This window comes from Balearica regulorum, chromosome 3, assembly GCF_011004875.1.
Source record: "Balearica regulorum gibbericeps isolate bBalReg1 chromosome 3, bBalReg1.pri, whole genome shotgun sequence".
Classification (NCBI taxonomy): Eukaryota; Metazoa; Chordata; class Aves; order Gruiformes; family Gruidae; genus Balearica; species Balearica regulorum.
The window spans coordinates 119,263,729-119,273,363 of record NC_046186.1 but is presented as its reverse complement, the minus strand read 5'-3'; the positions used below and the strand labels follow the sequence as shown (position 1 = coordinate 119,273,363).

General features: G+C 48.2%; 1 protein-coding gene across 2 annotated transcripts in view; it reads left to right on the top strand.

Annotated features, from left to right (window-relative positions):
- Window positions 1–1,297: 1,297 nt before the first annotated feature.
- Window positions 1,298–9,635, top strand: part of ISM1 (isthmin 1) — a 43,430-nt gene continuing 35,092 nt past the window's right edge. For both annotated transcript variants that reach the window (XM_075749764.1, XM_075749763.1), the window contains exons 1-2: window positions 1,298–1,468; window positions 2,140–2,663. In XM_075749764.1, coding sequence (XP_075605879.1) covers window positions 1,459–1,468; window positions 2,140–2,663 — 534 coding nt within the window. In that variant the 5' untranslated portion in view covers window positions 1,298–1,458. The remainder of the gene's footprint in view (window positions 1,469–2,139; window positions 2,664–9,635) is intronic.

The following is a 9,635-nucleotide window of genomic DNA, read 5'->3' as shown; positions in this document are numbered from 1 at the left end:
AGGGCAGCCCTGCAGGAGTCCCTACCTTGCATGATCATCTGTGCCGATTGTTCCTACTGCAGTGCTAACACGGAACATGTTTGCAGATGAAAAATCCTTACATCTGAAGGTTCTGGTTTTGTGGCTTTTGGTCACATATTTACTGATACTCCAGAGCAATTATTTTAACCATATTCCTGCCTGACGGTTAATCATTTGCAGTGGTTATCACTGGAAGGGAAATTAATCTGTCTGGAAGAGTGCAAGACATCAACTCACTCATGACCCCAGACCTCTGCCCCTCACCGAGACGGGCAGAAACCTCCCACAAGCTCCAACTCTCCTGGTACCCCAAATCTGCCAACTTCCCAGCTCAGGCATACTGTGGGCACAGGCTCCCACAACGCGCCATGGCCCCTGCTGGCACTGCATGCTGGAAGCGCATCTCACCTTTATGTCGCGGGAACCCTGCTGAGGACATTGGTTTCAGACTGAAAAATGTTTTGGATGGGGAACGCTTCATCCTCAATTTGCCCATTGAGACATTTTGGTACCAATTCAGCCTCCCAGCTGTCACACACTTGCACAGGCCCTGATCACTTGTATCCTCATTTTTACACATAACAAACATTCCCAATTGTGGAAGAACGACGACAAAGATTACAAAACTCCCATTTTCTGTTAGGTGACTTTATGTTTCAATTTTATTTGAGCTGCGTTTGTTCTTGTTACACTGAGCTGCATCTTTGGCACTCAGAAAGACATTTGGCGCCGTCAGACCGGATGCAAAGATACTGATTTACAGCGAGTGATAATCCAACTCTCATTTTCACATATTTTCAAATTCACGTTAATTTAAATTTGGGGGCCTCCCATCCGAGACAGAAAGTTTCTTTCCACTGTACTTACACAGTCAGTAACCAGGAGGAAGGGAAAGAACAGTGAGGAGCGTAAAACCCCAGTGGCCTGAGTCCTCCCGTGCCTCCTGCGCTGCTGGGGATGCAGGGACCAGCCGAAGGGGACAAGACACTTGAATACAGCTCCATCCCTGCCGAGCAGCCATGGAAGTCATTAACGCAAGGTGCAGCCGCGAGTGGGATGGGGTGCGGGTGCGGTGGCAGGGTGCCCAGGCAAACCAGGGCTTGCAGAGGAGCAGGTCGGCACAAGGAGGAGGGGAGCAGGGCAGAAGGGGGGCGATGCTAGGCTGCAGCAGGAGCTGCAGAGAGGGAGAAGGGAAGGCGGGGGGGGGGGGGGGCGAGAAGGGGGGAGGACAGCAGGGGAGGGAGGCAGGGCAGTATAAAAGCATCCGACACGCACCTCTCCCGACACAGAACGAGGGGGCGAGAAAGTTGGTCTGGAAGCAGCAGCGGGAGCCAGGAGGAGAGCCAGCCGCTTGCAAACACGCACGCACGGTGGCAGGAGAGAGTGCGGAGCTGCCCCTGCAAGCCCTAGGGCCACTGGAGGGAAGAGAGAGGAGAGATGGAGCCAGGTATTCAGCTCCGAGGGAGGGCAGGCAGCTGAAGGTTTTTGCAGTCCCACGTCCCCCCGTTCCCCACGGCCGAGCCGGAGGCCAGAGAGGAGGAGGAAGGGGGGGGTCGGGGGGAGAAGCAGCGATCTACTACTCTTCCCCCCGCGGGAGCTGGCAGCCGCCCCGTCGAGGGCTGGGAGCCGGCGGGGGTCGTGAGGCGGCCCCGCTCCCTCACACCCCCGCTGCGGGGGGACGGGCCGGGACCCGGCGGGGCGGGCAGGCTAGGGCGACGCCTCGACGGGCGTCGTGAGGGAAGGGGGGAGCCGCGGGGCGGGCGAGGACACGGCGGAGCGGGGAAGCTGGTCCAGGGGCCACCCCCATCCCCTCACGAGGAGGGAGGCGATAGCCCCAAGCTCTCTCCTCCCCTCGAAGCGTCCCGGCTTCACCGCCATGTGAGAGTCGTCCCCAGCCCCCCCCCCCCCCGCCTCTCTCTCCCTCTTTCCCTCCTCCCTCTCACTCGCACACACGCTCCCGGCTCCCCCCGTCCTCGCAGCGTCTCCCCGTCAGCAGCCGAGCCGCGCTGCTCTCCGCCGGCCCGCGACTCCCCGAGCGGCGGGGACGCTGCCCGTCCGCTCCCTCCCCCTCTCCCTTCCTCCCTCCCTCCGACGGCCCACGGTGACTCTGGGTTGCAGGGCTGCCCGCAGAGACGCCGCCGGCCCGCGGCCCCGTCGCAGCTACCTGCCGCCCCCCGTCGCAGCCGGGCAGCGCCGGGATTTTCGCCGCCGCCGCCGCGGCGTCCCGCCCCGACGTGGCTCCGCCGTGGTGTGGCGGCCCCCGCTGCTGCTGCTGCTGCTGCCGCCGCTACCCCGCGCCCGCCGCCCGCCCCGCCGACGCCGAGAGCGGCGCGGTCCCCGCCGCCCGTCCTGCGGCTGCCGCGGCCGGCCCTGGGGCCGGGGCCGCCCCGGCGGCGGCGGCGGCCCCGGTGGTGGCGGCGGCCGCCGCGGCGGCGGCTCCTCCTCCTCCTCCGCCTCCTCCACGGCCGCCGCCGCCGCGGGGCCCTAAAGCCGCCCGGCTCAAGAGGATGGTGCGGCTGGCGGCCGAGCTGCTGCTGCTGCTGGGGCTCCTCCTGCTCACCTTGCACATCACCGTGCTGCGCGGCGGCGGCGGCGGCGAGCCCCACGCCCCCACGGGCGCCGGCAACCACAGCCAGCGGCAGGTGAGTGCCGCCCCACCCCTCGTGCCCGCGCGCGACCAACGGCCGCCCCGCGCTTCGCCAACGGCCGCTCCCTCACGCGCCGCCAACGGTGTCCACCTGCCTCCCCTGAGGGCTGTCGTGCGGGGCGGGGCGGCCCCGGGACGGGGAGGACGGGGCCGGCCGGGCTGACGGGAGCCGGCGCCGTGCACCTGCCTCGGCCCCGGCCTCCCTCCGCCGCTCAGCGCCGGTCCCGAGCCTGAGGCATCAGCAGGGCGCTACCCGCAGGTATTCACCCGCTCGAGGGCTTTCCCTGCGTGGCACCTGGGCTGTCGTCTTCCCCCCTCTGGTTTTACAGTCTTTCAGGGGACAGAGGTGGGAAAAGGCCGAGCCGCTCCTCGCGCCACATTTTGGCACCATGTTGGAGCTGTCAGAGTAGCTCCCGTGAGCGTTACTGGTCCGTCACGGACAGGTCGCAGCAGACAACGGCCATCTCACCACGTCCCACCCAGGGCTAGAAATGATCTCGTGAGGATGCAGCGTTCCCCAGGGCAAGAAACAATCAAATAGGCATATGGTGTTGGGAAATATGGGAACAAAATGTATGGCTTTCCTTGGAAAGTTTGTTGAGAGACAGGTAGCTATTCAGTCCTGAAATGGCCAAGAAACTTAGGGTGATAGGTGCTTGTGACCCAGCCAGTCTGTTCCCATCTCCTGATCCTGAGAAACTGCTGGTGAATTTTGTCCATCAGAGCTAAAGGACTCTTTTGTTCTGGTCCTTATTTTTGCAGGTGGTTCTTTTTTATTCAGTATCATGTGTTGCTGTTCATTTAAAATGGTTGGAGATGGTGATATAAGTTGTAGAATCATCAAGATCCCCAGGCAAAGCTTGTAATTCTCTGGTCAGTCGCATGTGCCCTGACCAATTTATTTTCCCTGTATCCAAGTGTTCAAGAAAAATCAACCACCAAATCATGCAAAGAAATGACAGAAAATGTGTAATTATTATCACCATAAATTTATGTAGACCCCTTTATCACCTCAGAAAGAATCATATTACCAGCAAAGCACATTTCTATGAAGCACGAGGAAAAAAAAAAGGAGAGTGCAGGCTGTAACGACCACTCTGCATGGGATCCCTGGCTGGTGGTACTCAAAGTGAAGCCACTAGCCACAGGAGGGAACCCAGATCTGTAGACTCAACATCCCAGTCACAAACTGAAATCAGGTCCTCTTAACCCAGAAAACCTCCTGTTGAACTTGGTGGGAGTCCTGCTTGGGAGTGCTCGGCCACATGCTTTGGGTAAGGCACCGTGATGCTGTCTTTGAGCCGCAGCTTTATCACCGGCTTGACATGCCAGATTTTTATTTTTTTTTTAATATCTTCAAGATTTCTGGTAATAATGTTTTATAAATGATGCTTTCTTTCCTCATGGGCACTTGAAATGCCTTTTAGAATGATGTTCCTTGGAAAAGTAAATTTGGAGAGGTTTTTTATGAGGTGTTTGCTATCATTAGAATAACCCTGAATTTGCCTTTTCTTGACAGGCTTGTAACATAATGAGGGAAACATCTGGGCAAGTGGGAACTCTGGGTGATGCCATTTCCCCAAGGAGCTCTTTTTAGAGCACTATTGTAAAGTTAGGGTGAAACCAGAGGAAAATCATCTTCGGATAATTATCTTAGAGTATTATCATTGTAGTTGGCTGTCTCGTGAAAATCTATTGATTGTTGACTTCAAGAATTTTTTTCTGTCCAGTGATTTTTACAGATAACCTAATAAAACTCTGTGCCTTTAAGCATCATGATAGCTTTAGCAGTTCATATTTTCATCATGTTTTGCCATTTGCAGAATTGAAATTTTTATGTACTTCCCAACTGAATTGATTCTGCAGTTACGTATTTTGAGAGTGTCTGTACAAGACATTATGGGAGGAAAGTATATTGATTAGAGCAATCAGTTAAACAGATGGAAGTCTACCAATTTTTTGGTTTTGTAACCTTCATGGGTTCTATTGCTAGCTGGAAAATACTGTAACCTGCTTTAGAAAATTGTAGTCTGACGGGCAGATGCTTCCATTCAGAGCATCACAATATAGATATTGATGGCAAGTTTGCACTGGGATCTTCAGATTTTTGGGTTTCTTGGGCTGTTATCGTGGTAGATACTGAAGTGAAATGCAAAATCCTAGTGTAATGCATTGTAAAGAATCAATGTGGAAAGCAAAACTGCACAAACCTAGATTTCTTGGTATAAGCAAATAGAAATCTCTCAGGTTGCTATCGATTATACTGAAAAAAAATCCTTTTGTTTTTTCTGTCTTGGTAGGTCTATGGAGAGAAAAGATTGGGAGAGGCGATTAGGTCAGTGTTTCATTTGGTGAAGTTTCATTTGACAAAGTCTGTTGTGCACATTGCGGCAAATCCAGGAAAAAGTAATCTTTGCAGCAACTGTTTATAGATGTATTTTGACAAGGCAAATTTGTATAAAAACAAACTATTATCAAATACAGGGTATGGTATTTTAGGACTTCAGCGGTCTGTTTGCACAAATAAAGTGGTCAGAATTTGATTCTGTGTGTCTGAAGTGTTAGTCTTAGTTCCAAAAAAAAAAAAAAAACCCAAAACCAAAAACTTAGCACATCCTTGAGCCTTTTTACATTACGCAGCTTCAGGAGGAATCCTTAGTAATCTTTAGTAATCTTAAAATACTGTTGGAGATTTAAACAGTCTAAAATAGAGACTGTATGCATTTAAAGCCTGATTAATTAAGGGAGGAAGAGCTGCTTTTTCTCCCACCCCTTGGTCCTTCAAAGGAAGGAAGGATTTTGGAGAATAGGTTTTGCTTTCTTTTGGTCTTTCAATGATGTTAACCTCTGCAATTAATTAGACTGCTAGATGAAAGAAATCCAGAAAAAACTTCAATCCAAAAATTAAACAAGTTATTTCTTCCTCCCTCTTAAATTTACTCTTGGTGCCCTTCCTCATACTGTGCGCATCTCTAGAGTTCCCGGATGTCTGGGATCGTGTTGTGCCGCTGTGACTGGGGCTGTAATGGAGCAGCAGTGAGGAGAAAATCCTGACGTACTCTGCTGGTCCTCTTCGGGATGGGTGAGATACAGGCACCGGCTTCCCCGGTTCACTGCTGTAGAACTAGGTACTGGACCTCCCCATTACAGTTTCATGCTGCAGCAATCGTTAGAATTGGTTTGTGGTAGTGTAAACTAGTGCGAAATGGGAAATCCAGATCGGAGTTGTAAAATATCTCGCAGTTTTGAGTTGTAAGAGTTTTGAGTTATTGTTTCTCAATCAGATTTTATTCCCTCCTTCTGTCTCTACCAAAGAAAAAAAGGAGAATTGGGGAGGATTTTGTTGTTACCAGTGAGAACTCTATTAGGTATAATTTAATTAGTATCCAGAAACTATTGTGGAGTATATTTATGAAATAAATAAGTGCAAACTTTTGCTTCTGAAAAGAGCAAGCGAAGCCATATTAGGAGATGGGAAAATGCTGCTTGGGTATGTTTTTATCTTTTTACATAGTTCTAAAATGAAGGGAAGGCTTGAACATAAATTTTTGTTTATAATGTTTATAATACTTTGTGATGCTCTAAAATCTGTGCTTTCATTCTGAGAGAAAATATTTAATCGAGAAGTTTATTCCCATCACTTCTAATTTTTCCCTAGCAGGCCTTGCACACCAAGAAAAACAGTGTCCCACACCAAGAAAAATGACCTTGTAAAATGTAGTAACAGAGCCACCAACAATATATGCCATAGCACATGAAGTCAGATTCTCCACTGCGGTACTTGCAGCAGTATTACATTAGCATGAAACTCAGTAGTTGTGCATAAAGCTGGAGCCATATAAGAGAACGTAATTTGAAAAGAAGCACAATGCTGTAAACAGCTTTCCACTTTTAATCTCCTTGCTCCTGTCCTTGCCTCCCTCCTCAATAAGCATGCAAGCAATTACAGTGTGTCAGAAATGTTCTCTGAGCCCTACCAGAAGAAACACATTCTACTGCTTATAAACGGTTGCACAAGAGTGACTCTCCAAGCTGTGTGAAGAGTCCTTTACAGGGCTGAGCTCTTAATTTTCTCCTAAGATCCACAGCTCTAACATGATGAGAAGTTCAGAAACAATGTGGTGTCTGTTACCTTTGCTGAGGTGCATTTCAGTCTTTTTAAGGTTTGTGCATTCCTACTGCCCCTTGTACTGGATTCAGGCAAATTGCAAAATGATCTCTAGTCAGATACAGTGGGGTATTTCAGCTTTCTGGCTTTCTCAGTTTAAGTAGGACTCAAGCTGTTTACTTTGGGAGAGTTTTAGACTAGGTTTTTTAGAGCTTATTCAAGCTCAGGAGCTTTACATTTGGTTAGTTCTAAGAAGAACTGATGTCTAAATTGTCTTTGAAAAACTGTCGATTCGATGTTTTGCATTCGTGTCTTCCAGACTGTCCTTAGCCTATATAAGATGTCAATAAGTGGATGTACATTATATATTTAATATCAGCACCAAATCCTTCTGTGCCTTAAGAGTAGTTTATACATTACACAAATTACTTTCAGAGCAGGTGGCTTGTGAATGAAGCAGGCTAATTCCTGAAAACCAAAATCTCTTTTAGTGAGTGAGTTACTCATCACGGAGAATACTGCTTCGTGCTTTTTGACAGTGATAGTAAAACCTGCCTGTTCTCAGCAGGCTTTACTGTATAAATTCTTAGCTAAATCTCACCCTTACCATTAGCATATGTTCTTCCAGTTATGCACTAAGCTTTACGAATGACTTAGACCATGTGCAGTTCATTCTCTCATCTCCCAAGGGAGAGAATTATGTGTGCTCTTTAGTGGTTTTGCTAGTGGGCTGTGGCTTGTTTCAGGATCTAGGGGGAAGGAAGGGTGATTAGCTTTACGTGTGCTGCTGCTGCATGCGTGGAAGCAAAGGATAAAACGGGAGACAGGGTGAAGAAGTGAGACTGCTGCTCTGAGCAGAGGAGCATTTGCTGTTGTCTGTGGCTCCCGGGAGAGTTTCTTCCCCTTTCCAAAGCTGGCTCCAGGAAAACTCTAGAAAGTATTAATTAAGCTTCTCTTCATACATATCACTTTGATTCATTTCCTAGCAAACTAAAGCATCCCTGGTGGAAAAGAGCTACCACACCTTCAGGGTGGGATGTGGTAAGCTTTTTAGTATCTAAGACTACTGCAATAATTTCGAACAGGAATCCAGGTTATATTTAGTTATGGTTGTAAGGAGCAATGTTAGGCAGATATACAAATGTAACTTCCTATATTAGATTTGACCAAGATGTTTGGATGAGGCGTATTTGACTGAACTTCTCTTCAGTTCAACAGCTAACAATTACGGATAAATACCTGGCATTAAATCACAAGGTGCCTCTCAATTTTGTCTCTGTAACTACAGCTCAGAGCAATTTTTTCCTGGTGCCTTGTACAGAAGAGTCTATTGGTGAACTTTATTCTGTTTTGAGCAAGAGTTAGGATAATTTTCCAGCTCTTTCTTTATAGTATTGGGGTATATGTATGAAAAAACAGTGTATGTAATCCTAAATTCATTCTGGGCCATCATGGTGGCTTTCTGTCCATTACCATGGGCCTGGAGCCAGACATAAATCACGGTGACTAATACAGGGCAGGGGCCCCAGAGACATTCCTGCTTTTGCCTTTCTCTTCTCTCAGTCCATCCTTACCTGTGGGGCTGTATGTGGGGGGAGAATGGTTGAAGGGAAGCCTGCTGACATGAGGTTCTGAGCCCTGTGGTGGGCAGGCAGCTGACTCATGGTCATGAAAGGAGTGGTAGGTTTGAATCTGGTTCCTGAGAAGATCTACAGCTGTAATGATCACCTGCAGTGACAATGAGAGTAGAGAGACAACGTGTGGGTACATAGAGATCCTGGAAGGACCTGGGTTGGTGCTTCTCATGTTGGTTCATCTAACTTGGACAATCAACGCTTGTTCTGGAGTAGCTTTTATTTTGCAGTCTTCATTGATCATGTAAAGAGAAGTTTGTTCTACACAGGAAGAACAGGTCTGGTCCATCGCAACTGTAACAGCAGTGTAACAGCAGTACAACCACGCTGCTACTGACCCCTCACTGTTAGCTGATTAACACAAAAATCTCTCCTTCGCTCCTCCAGCTTCAGCTGTCAGCTCTTGGGTTCAGTCACAATTCCCCGCTCTGTCCTTTCTTAATGCCAGCTGTCCACAAAACCAGGAGGCCTAGAGTTGAAGCTCTGCTGTTGGTCTTTATGACCCCAACAATTTCATCACCATTTTACTGTCTGGAGCTGGTCACTGTGTACTCCCCTGTGATTTTAACATACGTGTTACGACCTGCTAATAGGTAACCCAGCCCTAGTACACAGCGTACTAAGCTTTTCGACACCTTGCTGTGCTGTGGAATTCTTTTGCTGGGTAGACATCTGTTTAACCAATCCAGATTACATTGAATGTAAAATGGGGACCATGTTTTGAATTCAGCAGTTGTTCTTTTGTCTCTACTCATATCTACTGCATTTGTATATTAATAATCAATTCCTTATTGTTCAAAAATGGTGGAAAACATCTTCAAAGAAAACAAGGAACAATGAAAGAATTATTGATTAGGTGAAAACTCTGGCTGTCTTGTGTTGCAGCATCTGAAGACATTACGGAAAACAAAGTGCAGAAGACCGTAGTATTGATAATGATGCAGACTATGCTAGCTTTACCTGCCGAACTAATACATCAAGGTACTAATCATGTTTGAAAAACTTTATAAAATAATATGTGACAGAGGTAGACACGACTTCTGAAAACCCAGTCGTTGGTATGTAAAAGTGCACAGAATGCAAGTAATGGTAGGAAGTTATTTTGGCGTACTTTTTTATGCTTACATTCTTCTGAGTCATCGTTTAAAAATCTTGACATGCACTCATACTTCAAATATATGTGAAGACAAACATAAACTAAAAAATTGAAGCAATGTACTTTGTG